The sequence below is a fragment of the Vespa mandarinia genome, chromosome 15 (genome assembly GCF_050613455.1).
Source record: "Vespa mandarinia isolate Hongniang chromosome 15, ASM5061345v1, whole genome shotgun sequence".
Taxonomy (NCBI): domain Eukaryota; kingdom Metazoa; phylum Arthropoda; class Insecta; order Hymenoptera; family Vespidae; genus Vespa; species Vespa mandarinia.
In genome coordinates this window covers 489,755-507,355 of record NC_140824.1, presented here as the reverse complement: position 1 = coordinate 507,355, position 17,601 = coordinate 489,755, and the positions used below count along the sequence as shown (strand labels likewise).

The 17,601-nt window shown below is 34.8% G+C and overlaps 2 protein-coding genes and 1 long non-coding RNA gene across 19 annotated transcripts in view; 2 read left to right on the top strand and 1 right to left on the bottom strand.

The window, feature by feature from the left end:
• The first annotated feature begins 18 nt into the window (after nt 1-18).
• Nucleotides 19-3,205, top strand: LOC118449997 (mitochondrial import inner membrane translocase subunit TIM44). Its single transcript, XM_035885304.2, has 7 exons — nt 19-102; nt 554-715; nt 786-1,031; nt 1,130-1,334; nt 1,407-1,558; nt 1,689-2,052; nt 2,130-3,205. The coding sequence occupies exons 1-7, from the start codon at nt 100-102 to the stop codon at nt 2,375-2,377; spliced, it is 1,380 nt and encodes a 459-aa protein (XP_035741197.1). The 5' UTR covers nt 19-99; the 3' UTR covers nt 2,378-3,205.
• A 2,008-nt stretch (nt 3,206-5,213) lies between these two features.
• LOC146872507 (uncharacterized) overlaps nt 5,214-17,601 on the top strand; it is a 36,111-nt gene continuing 23,723 nt past the window's right edge. For 3 of the 12 annotated variants that reach the window (XR_014982995.1, XR_014982996.1, XM_085661484.1), the window contains exons 1-17: nt 5,899-6,092; nt 6,603-6,795; nt 7,146-7,259; nt 7,600-7,774; nt 7,860-7,960; nt 8,052-8,261; nt 8,342-8,527; nt 8,596-8,710; nt 8,792-9,033; nt 9,099-9,221; nt 9,315-9,506; nt 9,605-9,813; nt 11,400-11,937; nt 12,011-12,198; nt 12,287-12,437; nt 12,516-12,744; nt 12,823-13,061. Coding sequence is in view for 10 of the 12 variants with exons in the window: in XM_085661484.1 (XP_085517610.1) it covers nt 5,908-6,092; nt 6,603-6,795; nt 7,146-7,259; nt 7,600-7,774; nt 7,860-7,960; nt 8,052-8,261; nt 8,342-8,527; nt 8,596-8,710; nt 8,792-9,033; nt 9,099-9,221; nt 9,315-9,506; nt 9,605-9,813; nt 11,400-11,937; nt 12,011-12,198; nt 12,287-12,437; nt 12,516-12,744; nt 12,823-13,061 (3,390 nt within the window). In the remaining 2 variants the exon portion in view is untranslated. Of the gene's footprint in view, nt 5,364-5,898; nt 6,093-6,602; nt 6,796-7,145; nt 7,260-7,599; nt 7,775-7,859; nt 7,961-8,051; nt 8,262-8,341; nt 8,528-8,595; nt 8,711-8,791; nt 9,034-9,098; nt 9,222-9,314; nt 9,507-9,604; nt 9,818-10,163; nt 10,216-11,399; nt 11,938-12,010; nt 12,199-12,286; nt 12,438-12,515; nt 12,745-12,822; nt 13,062-16,034; nt 16,239-17,601 lie in introns of those variants that run through there. The other 9 variants (XM_085661479.1, XM_085661478.1, XM_085661480.1 and 6 more) reach the window with 8 other exon arrangements.
• The window catches only part of LOC118450007 (uncharacterized), a 34,021-nt gene continuing 30,673 nt past the window's right edge, over nt 14,254-17,601 (bottom strand). For all 6 annotated transcript variants that reach the window (XR_014982999.1, XR_014982997.1, XR_014982998.1 and 3 more), the window contains one exon: nt 14,254-15,064. This is a non-coding gene — a long non-coding RNA (uncharacterized LOC118450007). The remainder of the gene's footprint in view (nt 15,065-17,601) is intronic.

The window sequence follows — 17,601 nt, the reverse complement described above, 5'->3', positions numbered from 1 at the left end:
AGCTACATCTAGCGGTAGATTGAGGAAATCTCTACAGTCTCGCTTCGTGATTATGATTAAGACTTTTGCTTAAGCTAAAATTGATAAATCGTTTGTAAAATGGTAAATAATTTTTATTTCTAACTGAACGTTTATTTCATAAAATAAGAGCATGATAATACCCGTATATTCAATGTATTTTTCTACGAATTAATTATATTCATGAGTTTATAGATGGAAAAGATCGGCTTTTTATAATGAGAGTGAGGTTAAATTTGTCGAATGCCTCTCGTGGCACTCAATTATTTTATTGCGTCATATTATATTCCATTAAAAAAACATAATTTTTCATACTTTTTAAATATTGCTAATTTTAATTACGTAGATATACATACATATATATATATATATATATATATATATATATATACACACACACACGTATATCCCTGTGTTATGCTTCTTAGTAAGAATCAGGAAATATTTATATATATGCATGTATATAATACAAATGAATTATTTATAAATAATTATAGTTTAGAAGAAATTTGTAGTAAGAATTTTTAATTAAAAGTTTCAGAATTTCGTGACATGCAGGATTAATTTAATAGGTATTGCTCGGTCCACACAATCACAGAGGAGATTTAGAAATGGCTCGAGAGAACATTCTTCATCGCGCCATCCACTGTTACGAACAACCTGTTTTCATTTACCAGATGATATACAAAGTTTATCAGTGAGTTTTTTCTTCTCTATTACCAAAGCACATTTTCCTATATAACTAACAATATATTATATTTATTTAGATTCGTTCATATTCAAATCCAGCACGAAGACCCAGTTTCTTTTCTCAATTTGTTGAAAATATTAAACAAGAAATGCAGAAAAATAAAGAGATGAAAGAATCATTAAAGAAATTTCGTGAAGAAGCAGAGAAATTAGAACAGTCAGAAGCGTTGCGTTCAGCGAGACAAAAATTTCAAGCAGTTGAATCTGAAGCCTCCAAAGGATCCGAAGCCATAAAAGAAAAATTGGACAGTCTAAAAGAAAAAGTATGTCTATATACAATTAATGATCACCTGATAACAGTATCAATGTATTATTTTGTAATTTTATCGTATCGACGTTGATATAACAACTCTTATGATAGGTACAAGAAGTTATTGAGGAAGCAAGTAAATCTGAATTAGGCAAAAAGGCAGGACAATTAGGTGAGGAAATAACTAAATCGGCGAAAGGGGCAGCAGAAACGATTTCGGAAAAAAGTCAAGCACTTGGAAAAACAGGAGCTTTCCAAACTATTTCACAGACAGCAGAGGTTGTAAGAAAAGAGTTAGATCATCAAGGAATGCAAGGTTTTATATTGATTATATATTAATACATCTATTTAGATATACAGGCATTTATCGTTTTATTGTTCGATACAGGAAGAGTTTACGTACCACTTACTAAATTAAGAAAAAGAAAAGAAATAGTAGATATATCTTTAGATGAAAAGCAGTTTCAACCTAATATGGATGCACGAGGAGTTGAATTGCATAAAGATTCTAAATTTTTTCAGTCTTGGCAAAATTTTAAGGTACCTTCTCATTTAACTTAATAATTTTTTATTTATTTTTCTTTTTTTTTTTCTTTTAATTTCTTTTTTAAATTAATCGCATCAATTTCATATTTAATTAACTTTTTTTTGCATTTTATTTTTCTACAAGGATAACAATCCATATATGAATAAAGTATTGGATTGGAAAATCAAGTATGAAGAATCGGACAATCCTGTAATTCGTGCTTCCAGATTTTTTACCGAAAAAGTTAGCTATATGGTTGGTGGTATGTTCCAAAAGACAGATTTGTCGGAGACATTAACGGAAATTTGTAAGCTGGATCCAAGCTTTGATAAAAATCAATTTTTAAGAGATTGCGAGATAGATATTATACCAAATATACTTGAAGCTATGGTTAGAGGGGATCTTGAAATTTTAAAAGATTGGTGTCACGAGGCCGCGTTTAATGTAATATCACAACCTATTATGCAAGTACAAAAATTGGGATATCATTTAGACAATAAAATCTTAGGTATGATCATTATTCTTAAAAAATATATTTCAATGCAAGACGAATAGTTTTTAAATTTAAATATTATTTATTTTCAGACATTGAAAATGTAGATCTTTTAATGGGTAAGATGATGGAACAAGGTCCAGTTTTATTGATAACGTTTCTCAGCCAACAGATACTATGTATAAGAGATAAAGATAATAACATAATTGAAGGAGATCCTGAAAGAGTGATGCGTTTCAATTACATTTGGGTATTATGTCGGGATCCAACGGAACTCAATCCAAAAGCTGCTTGGCGTTTACTTGAAATTAGCTGTTCGAGCGTCAAGCAATTTGTATAGTGCACTGATTCTAGATTAAATTCATATTTTATTTCCGGATAATTGATGTCAAAAGCGATTAAAAGTTATTTTAGATGTTTCTTTGTTTTTTTCTACAATGGAACAGCACGTAATGGTTGAATCATTTTCTCCTAAATAAGTTGGCTGTTATAGTTACAATTATCAAATATTTCTTCATATAATGTCGGATTAAAAAAGTACCGTCATATAAAAAGACATCATTTAAAACAAAAATTCTTTTCTTGCTTCTTAAAAAAAAGAAGACCAAGAGAGAGAGAGAGAGAGGGAGAGAGAGAGAGAGATATTTCTTACACGGTACGTGTAATTTTTACGTGAAGAATATTAATTCTATCATCTGAAAATAATTGAAAGAATCAATCGAAAGTTAACATGGACATTAACATGAAAAATGAATAATTGAGCACCGATGTATGCCTATTATTTTAAAACTATACCATATAACATGGTAGAGATGTGTATACATTCATGTAACATAATTTTGTATACATACCTTACAAATTTTAGTTGTATGATCTCTGTATATATGCGATTGCTTTCATTAAGAATATCTATAATAAACAATAGACTACTTTGTTAGATCCATGATGTTTTTTAACCTTTGTTATACTAACAGTTATAGATAGACACGTTGAACAAGTTCAACATTTAATTTTGTATATTGCGATAATATGAAATAGTAAGACAAATGTATTAAATTTAGTTAAACATGTAATTAGATATGAAGTATTTGCTATTTAAGTGTGTACATATTTACAAGATATTATTTATATTCCACGATGTACAGTATCTAACTTTTTTGCAACAGTGTTAATTTATTTTGAAAAACCATGGGAAACAGATTAAAATTATCTATTATCACAAGCTGAAATAAAATGTCATTATTTGATAAATATTAATTTCACAAATACATATCCCAACATTTGCATTATAATATACAAATATTAATACGATATAATTACAAATATAAAATTTCCATTGTTACAGAATACACGTGTACACAATCTGTATGGAATTTAAAATTACATTAACATATCATAATTCTGTAAATTCACAGTATATACGTGAACTTTCCTCTTTTTTCTTTTCTTTTTTTTTTTTTTTTTTTTTTTTTTTTTTTTTTTTTTTTTAATTAAAATTTATAAATTAATTCGATGATCATTTTTCTATTTTTTTTTTCTTCCTTGTCGATTTTTCAACATCTACGTCGGCGGATCTCATTTGGCAATTATATCAGCGACCTTGAGATTTCTATCCGCAAATATTGAAATAGAATTGAAAAATCTAGGATATAAAAATAAATTCTTATCATACAGAGATTGAAATGTATCGTAAATTTTTTACCATCGGAACATTATCTGTAAAAAGACATAGTCTTAGAGATTTTTTCTTAGACCAATTCATTAAAAGAAGTCTTATAGGATTCGAAATGGCGTTAAGGTATGCGCGTATATTACGTCAGAATTTGGAGGTTTCGTTGGTATCGTGGGAACCTGTTTCGATAGTTCTTAATGGTCATATATGGATGCTTCCGATCAAAATCACGTGCCGATTTTACAGCTATGTATGAACGAAAAAAGAAAAAAAAAGAACAAAATTTTATTTCATCAAGTTCTGACGTGATTTTCTGTAGAAAAAAGAAAAAAGAAGAAAGAAAAAGAAGAAAGAAAAAGAAGAAAGAATCACAATAGAATAGAATTTAACAGCGTAATAACACATTCTCCATTCGAGATATCAAGTTGATCTGATCCAGGACATTAGCTCGGAGAAACTTTCACGTACAAATCGCTATCCGGCATCAAAGTTCATTGTAACTTTCAAGAGTTATTTCTGAATGAAAGGTCTTTTGTAATAGCGATAGCGTATTCCAAGTATTGTTTTCGATGTATTAAAACTTCATTTCCATACTTTTTATCGTATTTAACGATTTTACGATATTTAATTGGTACCAGCATAGATAATTAAAATTTTAATTAAAATTAAAGTTTTCCATAATCTTGCAAGATAATGTATCTTTTTGTATTTTCTTAAATAAATCAATACATACACGTTGGATGGAAACGTGATAATGATCGAACATCTCAGGACATAAAAAGCATATATAGGATCGAATTTTAAATAAGAAGATTTTCATTCAAAAGAATGTGAAAGAAAAAAAAAAATAAGCGCAGAACATGGTTCGTCTTGTATATATCCGCGTATCGATATACCGTTGTGTATCATTCTCCTTTTATTTGCATACAATTTCAGCGCACCCTGTTCAAAGGAAGAAGAAAGGATGACGAGGAGGTGGAGGAGGAGAAGGAGAACGAAGATGAGGAGGAGGATGAAGATATGGAGGAGGAGAAGGTGGAAGAGGAGGAGGAGGAGGAGAACAAGGAAAAGAAGGTAGGAAAGGTGTAGACGGTCAATCGGTGCCAGAGTACCGTTGGATCTGAATGGAGCTTGAGAGAGAGATAGCTTTCGGTTTCCCTACACAGCATCCGTTCTCGGTCGTTGCTGCACCTTCAAAGTTGTGTGTCGCAGCTGGGGCTCTCCTTTAACCCCTTCCACTTTTCTCTCGCTGTTACCTCGCGCAACGCATTATTTCACGCTCGTGACTTGCCGAGCTAACTACCGCGAAACCATCCTCGATAGGACGGATTTCTCCTTCGAAGGAAAAAAAAAAACATTCGATGTTTGTTTCCTTGATCGAGTTTCTCTCTTTTTTTCCTTTTTTTTCCACTTAATTACCCTATCTCAAAGTGTATTAGAGAAGAGCGGTTAAAGTGTGTGAGCGCGGGAGCATTCGAGCATTCATGAACCACGTGCACCTGCAGGTGCACGTAGGCGTTAACAGCTGCCGGTGATCCTTTCGAACCTTTTAACCAACGAATTTTCTTTGAAATATCCGTTCAGGGATAGTGAAATGTATCATTCTGGTGTGGGTATTTTGGATCGAACGTTTTTTACGTCGACGAGCTATCAGGTACGTTAGATTTTATATTCATTTTTTCTTCATATTTTAAAGTAAAAAAAAAAAATGGAAGAAAATGTATTGGTTATCTCTTCGCGAAAACGTTTATCATTTTTAAGATTTAATTCGACTGCGGAGCTATGTAGAATTTATTTTTTACTTTGGTTGAACTCGATCGTTGATCGAGCATCAAGTTTGCCGAGCGTGACATAGCCGAGCGTTTACACAGATCGTGAATCGCGTTACAAGCTTTATACATGCTTGACGATCAATTTGCAGACGGTTCACTGATATAGATAGGTACCTCCTAACATACTTTCCGATACTTTCTTCTTGTGGTCGCGAGTGAGTGTATTTGAAGTATGTCAACGTGCTGCTACAGAAAGAGACCATTCGACTGACTTTCAGGGGGATCATTCCATGCGAAATCGATTATTTTTTAGAGTATAACATTTCTCTTTCTACGTTTTCAATAAGTGTGGATTTCTTGTGATTTATTTTTCTTTTCTTTCTTTTTTTTTCTTCTTGAATCGAGAATTTCATTATTATTGAAGAAATGCCAACGAAGGGTCTGGAGGCGGCAGATGTCCTTGTGGCCCTCGAGTCAAAGCTCGCTTATCTTCCTGGTGGACGTGATCGCGAGGGACGACCTTTGATAGTGGTCAACGTCCCATCTGAACTTCAACCGACAACGAAACCACACTTGGAATCGATCATCTTATACTTCTTGTCGATTTTCAGGTAATCGATAAATAATATCGATTATTTGTTTAAAAAAAAAAAAAAAAATGAAAAATAATGACGACTATTATTGCATATAGAAATACGCACACTTCGTCGATTTCGATGATTTTTGAATATGTTGTCGGAGGGATGATTCGGAACAATTTTTTTTTCTGTACATGTAACTGCCACTTGGTCTTAATTTCCAAGATATACATGAGAATATCTTCTATTTTCGTTTTTAACTAAACTTTATTGCTTCAGTTAATTACTAGCCTGACGCAACTCAATTTTAAATCAAATCTAATCGAAACAATCCAAAATTAAAATCACAATTAAACGAGTTTTTATTTAATTTCAATTAGTTTACGTTTAATTTGAAGCATGATTTCAATTGATTTGGATTGCGCCAGGTTAGCAATTAATTGCAGTAATAAATCTTCGTCGTGCAGTAAAAAATCGTTCGATTTCTCTGTCGTCGGATGTGTATCTACTTTTGACGCACTATAATTTTTCAATTATATACAGCGAAGGGACGAAGAAAGGTGGTCTGGTATTGATCATAGACGCACGCTATCGAGCATGGCGAGTTGCAAGATCTTGCATCAGGTTATCGGTGATGCTTCTAGGAAGTCGTGCAACTTCCGTGTTCGTTATACGTCCAGATGGGTTCTGGGACAAGCGTGTCGACAGTTGTACCAAGTCCTATAAGGACAGCGAGGTCTGTATATTTTCTCTGAAAGAACAACTTTTTTACTAATCAACCTTCTACTAATAGTTAATTCCATGTTTATCCGTACAAGTAATTATTTCCTCGTTTTAAGGTTGTTCAACCTATTTGATCGTTATAAACATCGAAAATTATAATTCATTCTATGAGCTAGAAAGGGCTTTCGAACTGACAGAATAATTCGATACACTTTCGATTAATCTTGACAAGGAACGAGATCTGATTTATACTTTGTTTTTTTTTTGTTTTACGATATTTTTGTTTTTTCATCAATTTCGATTAATTCGAGTACTTGCTGCTCTTGGCAATTTTTAAAATAATTCTTTTGCTATTTTTTTCAGCCGATGTATGTTACCGTCGAAAGACTTCACGCGTTTATTGAATTTTCTCAATTACCATATGAATTGTGCGGCAACAAGTTTTACGATCACACGGAATGGATTCGAAAACGTTTGGTACGATCTATTTTATTGTATATATAGAACATTTTCAATAAGAGTTATCGAATATTTTTTTGTTTTTAAATAAAGCTTTCAAATTTTAAAAAATTTTTACTGCAACATATAGTATGATTGAATACAATTATATATGAAACACAATATTAGTCAGGCGGTAACCATTTTTTTTGTACGATACCACCCTCTTTTTTCTAGATTTTTGATGACATTTTCACATAATTTATTTAGGAAAAAGAAAAAAAAAAGAGAAAGAAAACATTCGGTAACTTTCATTGAAAAAACTCTATATTATTCTTATTACATTATTGCTTAATTTAATTTATCGATTACTTTATAGAAAGTCGAAGAATACATGAAGGATGGCTTAGAATTATTATCGAAAATGTCGAATTTGCATGAACGATTGAGTAGCCTTGATGGGATTCGCATGAGGCAATCGGATGATGATTTAGAATCTTATTGGGAAATCGGAATGGAACTTACGTCTGTTGCTTCTCGTATTCTTAACTCAGGTTTATTAAACATTAAATAAATCATCGGAGTTACGTATTATATAAGGAGATCTAGACAAAAAATTTTCTCTTTTTATATTCATAGGTAGGAGTTTAGTCAACACTATGAGTAGGGATTCGTCAAGAGATTCTTTGGACACGGTTAAACGGATACATGGACTTCTTGATTCCATTGAATTAAAACAGGTAACTCGTTTGCGATATATATATATATATATATGTATATATATATGTAAATCTAGATTTTACATTTCTATCACATTCATTATTTATACAGGTAGACATTGAAAATTGTTGGACTCAAATGGAAAGAAGTTTGGACACTGTGAAGGTAATAGACGACCTCGAAAAAGGTGTTTCACAAGTAACAGAGTGGATTTTGGGACCGGCTGATGCCATGTTGAACTGTTCCTATCAAGTTGGCTTTGACGTGATATCTTCGGACGAGCTTAGACGGCAGCACGAGCAATTAGAATTAAAATGTCGAGTAAGATACCCGTGAAAATGATTTTATTATAGTTATGTAAAAACATTTTTCATGATAATGTTCCTTTGATATTTTTTTAGGAGACGTATGGTCGTTACGCTGAGTTGCTTCATAAGATTGACTGTTTGCCGACAGGTCATTTACCGGAGGATTTGAAGTCTCAAAAGGATTTCATGGATTTTGTTTGTCGAAGCTTTGCATCTAGATTGGAAAGACGAAGGAACGTTCTCATTACCTGCCAGAGATTCTTTAGGCTTGTATCTGAGGTAAGTGTAGAAAAAAAAAAAAAGAAAATACATTGAAAAAGAAAGAAAAGACTCTTTGTCATTTTTAGTACTTCGATAAGACGAGCGAAGTTTTTGACAAGTTGGTGATGACAAATACGACTCATGATTTTTCTCAAGCTAGCTTGAAACTACTCATGCTGGAAAATAATCAATTAGCCTTGGGTAAGTATGAAATTATATGATACAATAATGGTTCGATGTAATGTATGAAATTTCAACTATATTACTAGATGTATTTTGTAGAAGTGTTAGAACAGGAACTTGTGAAAGAGGGCGAGAAACTTTCAGACATCTTATCGATGCCTGTTAAAGATGCCCTGGGAAGAGACATTCATGTTGATTATGGCGAGGACATTGTCAATGTACGCGATATTTTGGATGCTACGATCGCTAGGAAGAATATCTTTAATGATAGCGTAGAATTGCAGAAGCTGACTTTGAAACAAATCTCCTTAATACATACTTATGAGAACGACGCCGAACAGGTAAATAAAAAATTAAGTCGAACGAAAATCCTATTTCTAAATTTTTTTGGATTGATACTTATTAGGCTGTTAAATGGTTGAACGATTTGTTCAACGTTCTCTTTCACAATCTTATGGAGGTTGGATGTAATACTAGCGAAATACAATCGCAAAAAGAAAAACATCAGTCCTTTCAGGAAACTGCGAAGGCAAGTTTACTCTATAGATATAACAAAAAAGAAAACGAAATGTCTATAAGAAAAATAGCGTATGCTAAATGATTTTATCTTATTTTTTTACAGGGAACTTATGAGTACGGTTGTCAATTGGTAAACGGAGCACGAGTGTTAAGATTGTCTTGCAGATTATCATTGGACAACAACGTTCACTTGTTTTCAAGATTACGTCAAACATGGAAACAGTTACGTTCAGCTGGTCAAGAGCAACTAACTAGGCTACGAGTATGTGCCGTTTTTCATAGAAGCGTTGAGGATGTACGTAAATATGTTTTGCTGATGAAGTAATGCATGACAAGGCAAAAACTTGAGTTATCACGAATGTTTTTCTTATATACAATTTTACAAAATTTTAGCATTGTTCGAAATTGCGGGATTTGATTGAAATCGTTGGGTCTTTAAAACGAGCGAGAAAAAATGAAGATTTCGCTAGCGAGTGCCGTGCTAGAGCTGAGATAAGGGATATCTTGGGTGATCGAGAAAAACTATTGTTGGACGTTGGCCGCATGGTGAGACTAGGACGTCTTTTGAGGACCAGATTAAAGGAACCCGTATACCATCAACGGCAAGTACGACGACGGATCGACGATTCATAAAATTAATCGCTAAGTTATTATTTAAAGAAAATAATTCATCAAAGTGAAAACATTATCGCGATCGGTATTTTGGTGTTGTATGAACAAAAAAAGAAAAAAAAAAAAAAAAAAAGAAAAAAGAGAAAATGAAAGCCCGAGAGAGGAGATCGTGCAATTGGGTTAACTCAATAAACATAAGGTATATTTCACTCGTCGTAGTACGTGGCTTTCCGTAAACTAAAGTGCCAGGGGAGATAAAGTTGAATATAAATTGTAAGGGGCAAGAAAGGGGGGGGGGGCTAAGTTGGCGGTTAGCTCCGTTTTTAATAGAGGCGGCGTGTCAGTTCATGGTTGTTCGTCGAAGGGATAGCAACATCTTATGAGCGGTTCATGTGAGTTATATCAGACCTAAGACTAAAGACATTTCTTTGTTCTTCTCACTTCTTTTTTATCCTTTGAACGTCTTGTCGATATGATCTATAGAAAATGATTATAAACTTGTTACTTGTTGTATAATATTATTTACACGTCTAATCGTCCGATTATATTCGAATTCGTAGAAATGTGAAAGCGAATCAGATCAAACACGTGTACTCGTCTTTGATGTTTCTCTCATATGTGTTCTTGGCGCGACGAATATGGGACGGTCGTGTGTCTTTAACACATTTCAAGAACAGTATTCATAGAAGTAAAAGTCTTATTTCATAGACGGTCATGGTCAAAAAATAACTCCGCAAAGTGTTGCTTATTGTTAGACTTTGTCCTAGCTTGCCGTTTCTAAGATATATCATATTGTTTACCAATTGTTGATCAAATGTTTTGTACGAATGTATTTACCGCCTGTATGATTTCAATCATACCAAAATATGTACTGACATTAATTCCAGATCTCTGATATAAATTCTTCAACGTGGATAGATTATATCATCATTCTCTCACCCACGTTTCGTGTTTGGAAAATCCGATTGGCACTTTTCCACGAATCGAAGAAACTCTATTGATCAAAACTATGTCGACGTTAGAGTTTTAAAATCATTTTTAAATATTTTTTTTTTATATTCGAATACAAGAAACTTATGGCGTATAGATTAAAAACGGCGGATGATCCTGGTGCTTGATGCTACAGACGGTGTATCTGCTCCCCGAAATTAGAACTTCGTCCCACATTGAAAGACCATCTGGCCGACGACGCGCCATCACGGCGCGCTGTCACTGTCGTCGTTCTTACGCAATCACTAAAATTTGACGTTTTATCTTAGAAGGTACTCGCGTATCTAATTTTGTCAATGAAAACAGATCGATCGGTGTCGAATTTTATTCGAAATTATTTCTTCAGTGCTCAATTCGTTTTATAACTTTTATAAAGTATAAACCACTTACATATGTAATAATTAATATTTCCTCGGTTTATATACTTATCGACTCATTGAAAAATAACTCGAAGATATTTCTCTCTCTCTCTTTTTCTTCCCTATTATTTTTCTCTTTTTCTAGACGTTACGAAGTAAGGTACGAGACGCAGTAAAATCTTTTTATACCAGGCTAAGTATTAAACATCATATTTATCACTTTCTAGAATGTCCGAAGCCGAGGATGCTTCGGGCAAAGCCGCTAATCTAACAGCGGTCGAAGCGATCTCTGCGAAATTGGCAGAAGTAACCCGGTTAGCCGAGAAGCTGGATGCAAAATTGTGCGAAGCTGGAGCGAGGACTCAGCCGGTACCGATCCCTAGCTCGGCTTTATCGATCTCTTCTACCCTAACACCGACAACGACGACTTTAGCATGCACTACGTCTCCTGTTGTTTTACCTAAATCCATAACGACAACGACAATTTCTTCGATTACTGCACCAATTAGCGAAATAACTCCTACATTTGTTTATTCGAACGATTCTGCTTCATCGTCGATCGGTGCTACCGATGTGTCCACTTTAACTTCTTCTTCTAATTTTGGATTATTGCCTGGACCGATCGTTTCGCATGTTGAAGATACTAAAACTTCGTCAGCAGTTTCATCAATTCCTTCTGGTAGTTTCCCATCGATGATGGCTTCGAGCGAGGTTGTTTCAAATAGCTCATCGATGACCGATGCTGCCGAAGAAAAGCAAGAAATTGTAAGTGTAAAGTAAATTAAAGAATTATGTAATAATTAGCTTTCGATTAATTTAAATATTATCTTTTTCTTAGGAGGATGTTGAAAAGTTACACGAAGAGAGCACGAACGAGGATGTCAATGTAGATGGTTACGTGACAGCTACGGAATGTTCGATCACGCCTACGGCGAGATCGCGAAGCGAATCTTTCGTGACATCTCCGGAATGCGAAGATATTGTAGTTTCATCAACAATACCAACTGCTTCTTCTACTTTAGCTTGGTAAAAATGAACATTATGATTTTTCTCATTTATTCATAAGATATCAATATATTTCTTGGTGTATATATTTTGATGATGTTTCATTTAGGTGGAAGCCGGAAGAGCCGACGAAAGAGCCGGAAATAATAATTCCTGTGAAAGTTGAAAAGTCTGACGTATTGATGCAAAATACCAAAGTCGAAGAAAAAAATGAGTTGGTACCATTAGGGAAAGTCGTTTCCATTGAGAAGACCACGGAGGTAAGTCTTAGACCTTTCTATTTTTATTTCACTAGCTTCGAGAATAATTTTAAAGAAAAATATCTCAATTTATCGCAGGAGAGATCTGGAAAGATCGTAAAGGAAGTCACGGAAACGACTACTTTACGTGTCTCACACGACACTCACTTGGGATTGGCGTCTTATAAAGTTACCTCAAATACGTTGCAAGATCATATGCAAAACGTGGATGTTAAAGAGATGCACGATTCTCATCATGTAATAATTGAAGATCCGAATAAAAAATTGAATGGTATCGATCGTGAAATCGATCCCATTTCTATGAAAAGTACGTTTGATTTCGTGTGTTGATTTATTTTATAAACTTTCTTAATTTTTCATTTTATATTATTATAATCTTTTATAGATTTGTCTGAATCATCTAAAGACGAATCTTCGAAGAGAACACCGATTTATACTAAGATGATCAAGAAGATTACAACGGACGAAGAAAATTCCCATACGATTAGTAAGGAAACGAAAAATGTTTGTTCGATAACGAAAACTTATACGAGACATCACGAAGACAGTGGTATCGAGATGTCTCCGACAAAACGCGATAAAAATGAGATCGAGGGAGAGGAGTTTTTGGAAAACGCAAGGAAGGTGAGTCGTTCGATCGACGATATCACGCAAAATGACGAGAGAAGTTCGTCGGTCGGCTGCTGCAACTGCAGTTGCGCTCACGAAGCTGCTTGTTTCGCTCGTTACGACACAGCCTCCGGTTTATCAAAGTTCGCTGAAATAACTGCCGTAGCTTTGGCAAATGAGAATCGACATCGCCTGCCTCTAGCTAATCCAAGCTGACTGATGTGTGACGCATTTTATGTTTCTTCTTTTTCACAATTTTAACATCACAGATAAGATATCGACAAATAGAATCGAAGTAAAATATACATTATTAATATATAAACATATCGAATGTTTTTATTATTTAACTCCTCGTTAAAGAGTCAATCAGAATTTTATTCTCAAAATAAGGTTCCACGTATGGTATGCATTGCATGGTTTAATGATTATTATTATTTTCTTTTTTTTTTTTTTTTTTTGTAAATAAAGTATCATGTATCGAATACATCAAGATTTTCATTGATTACTGCACGATATTTGAGATTTATTGCATGTTGATCGAAGGTAAGTGCATCACTATGATCGAAAGGAAAGCGCTAAAGGCGCATGTAAATTTTAAATCGCCGCCATTAAGCCGTCGTATTTCTTCGGCCGTGATAGGTAACCTTCGATGATAATCGGCTACGATCGAGAGCGCTCGGCTCACGACAATACGGGCTTGAAGTCGTTCGAAAAGTTTAGAATCTTTAGTCTCGGTTCAGCTCGGCGTCCGTGCTAGACCTGTTGGTGACGTGAGATGTTCGTGACATGTGTCAGACGAGTGTCGACGTTGTTGCTTGAACGTGGATCGATTTAGGTGATTGTCCGCCTCTTTCTGACATTGAATTGATTTCAATAATTAACAAAAATGAAAATCGTCGACTCGATTGGAAGAGATTTTTTTTATCTTTTGAAAATTATTAATCACATTCATTCATATCGAAGCAACTGATTACGTTTTTATGACTTGAATTTTTAGGGATTATCAAATATTTATAAATATCATTATTATAATATAAATATACCGTGTTGTCATACATATTTTTATTTTGTTTTCAAAAGACATAGACCATCTTTTCAAAAATATTGTTCTTTTTTCTTTTTTCTTTTTTTTTTTTTTTTTTTTTTTTTTTGTATAGGAAACATTAAAGACGACATCGTGACATTGATTTTATCATTATTCGCAATATTTCTTTCATCGTTTTTAAAAATTAACGATGAAGCACGTATGAATTATCACTGAATTTTTATATCAGGTCCAACCAGTGTCACGCTAAAACGATCACGTGTTACATCTCGTCATTTTTATTCAAGGACTCGTCTTCCTTTGCCAGAGAAACAAATAACTATTTACATTTTCTGGGAAACGAGTAACATATTGTTAGGATTGTTTAACAAATTACATAACGTCAAATCGTTTGATGTTAAATCTCAATAATTGAGCTCGCGTTCAATGGAATTCATTATTCGATAAATTTTATATATAATTATATATATAATTTTTCTACAATAAATATATTAATGCGATAAAGGAGCGAAAAAAGATCGAAAAGAAGAATTATTGTTAAACCGACAGTTCGTGATCGGTTGAAAAACTTCTTACATGTGCCGAGCATAATGAGACAACGGTTTTAATTAATCAGTGACGCCCCATGAATATTAATTATTAGATTACGTGCAATTACTTGTATGCATCCGATGTAACGTTCCGGTCGTTAAACAGAAAAGCGTTCGTTAACGTATAACGATAAGTCGGCATACGACCTCGTCAGAGTTCCTTTATATGTATCCATTTATTTTCCTTTTTTCTTTTTCTTTTTTTTTTTTTTTTATTGTCAAAATATCAATAGAACGATCGAGTACAGGAAGCATGATTTTTTCAAGCGATCGTCGTCGTCCGATCACACTGCTTTCGATGTGGTGTACTTCTCGTTCGGAGAACGCCACCAGTCAGTCCGGTTTTATCCTCCCATTCGTTCGTCCGTGTCGGTGACGTCACTCTATAAAGATACCCATAATGTATAAACATAGCGAGTCTGTCGGGTAGCGAGCTTTTATCGAGTTTTTTCATTAATCTCATTACTGACACATCGATTACATCACGAGGAGAAGAAGAAGAAGAAGAAGAAGAACAAGAAGAAGAAGAAGAAGAAGAAGAAGAAGAAGAAGAAGAAGTAACGCCTTCGTTTCGTCATTCACGAAAAAGATGAAAATTCTAAATTGAAAAATGAGAAATCGCGAAAGATCGTGAGATTTAAAAAGTCGGCAAGGATTTGGTGTCTATCTATTTTAAACGCTATGATTAAGGGATACCGCATTATATATTCTACACGAAGAACATTCTTTCGTAGGCGAGGAGGACGTGCGTACATAAGACGTGCCTGTGTATCCCCGGAATTCGCGCGAACGCGACTTGGCTGACCGCCAAAATTAATGTTAATCGTTCTGGAACCGAGTCGAGGACGTCATTTTGAATCTCCTCAAAGAAAATATAGAGCGAATTCATAAACGATTAGATTCGTTCGTAAGCTTTACTATTCTCGATCATGAGATTTAAATGGTGCGGGCATTAAAGTCTCCGATAATACACCATTACAGGACACCCCACTTACGTACACGTTCAATAGGTTTTTTCTTTTTTTTTTTTTTTTTTTTTTTCTTTTTTCTAATTAGATCATTACATTTTCGTACGTTCATTGAAAATAACACAAACGAATTTATCTAGGTAGAATAGTAGTAAAGGAGTATATAAAGTGGTAAGATCACGTGCGTAAGATACGAAGCGTGAAAGAGATATACCCACGAGAGTTCGAGGACTCTCAGTGTAGTTTTTCTGGCATATCGCCTGATAGTTATCGTTCGTCCTTAACCTTAACCGGCAACTTTCAATGTCTTCCAATTAACCGCGTCGAAGACGATTAGCCTAAATCGATGCACGATTCATATATTTCTATTTATCACGCGAAAAAGACGAGATTAGCAAAAATGGTGGATGGACACAATTCGTTGGAGATGAACAAGAGTCCAGAAGGGTCTGGCGAGGATTCGCAAACTATTGCAGAGAATAAAGAAAATACGCAGCAGCAGACTACCAACGGGAGTACACCTACAACGACCATAAGTACGATAGCTGTGCAAAGTGGAGAAACGCGTCTGGTGATCGCGTTGCTTCAGGTAAGGATCGATGAAACGTCATATCTTTGATTTAGCAGGATATCAAACGAATGGTCAATTAAATTAAGTAACAATTATTAATAAATCGATCGTTCCGATCGACGTTCAGTTAATCGTTAGCCGATCAATGGAACTGATTCAAAAGGAAATAATCGAAATCAATCGTTAGATTGATCACTCGAATGACGACATATTTGAAACGACAAAGCCAACGACTACCGTGTTGCATGGTAAAAAACTACAAGGAGAGCTTGTGTCGAAAATATATTCTATACCCGTTGAAGAACATGAAAGGCGTTTGACGTGTACCGGTGCATCATGTAGAGACATACATTATGTACGTACATACGGGAACGTTATACGAAGTTCATAGTGTTAGATATTTCGGGAGCAGAGTTGCTCCACGAGAGTCTATAGCTATTTCCGAGTCCTCTCGAAACCGTAAGCGTTTTAGGTATCCACCGAGCAAAACGAATTCGCCGAAACTCTACGAAGGATAAATTTAACCGCTTCGTACGCGCGGGTTCCTCTTCGAAAGTTTCTCATCGTCAGTGCCACGTAGCAGAAGACGCGTTATGCGGCTATTTTTCTTTTTTTCTCGTTTTTTTTTTTTTCTTTTTTTTTTTTTTTTCAAAGGATCAGTTTGCGGTTGGTCGACCGGCGCAAACGATTAATGAGCCCTCATCGAGTTTTCCATAAAAAATAAGTGGCCTGACACTTACCGCAGTCTCACCCGCCTAAGACTTCGATCTTCACGAGGATCTAATATACATATAAAAATGTGGTCTTGAAAATCTTCTAATATCAAGGAGAGTATTCGTTTTGCGTTAAGTGAACATGTACTCAATGTATTAGTCCCTCTCTCTCTCTCTCTCTCTATCCTCTTACAGAATCAACCTTGGTATAAATTTCTCGTAAAACGATACACTTTTGTATCTCATATTCTCGATTACCTACTCTTTCTGATCTTGTACATAACCCTACATCTATATACCTACGTATACGTAAATGACTGAGGAACGAGAGAATGAGGGACGTACATGGAGTAGGTGCGCGCGCGCTCGGACGCACGCTCACGGAGCCACGTTCCGTGAAAGACAAACCGGAGAGAACGACAGAACGGTTCACGTGTAACAGGTCGAAAGAGAAGAGAGGTTCTCCCTCTCTTCCCTCTTTCTTTCTTACTCTTCTGCCAGGGAGATCTCCTGCACGTTCTCGTGTAATCTAACAAACCGGTATTATACGAGCTGCGCCGGGCGTGATCCTTCTACACAACGCCAATGTCTATCGTATCTACGACCTTACGACACTGACTCCCGCCTACCCAAGAAGAGGGAATGGAATAGGGAATGAAAAAGAAAAG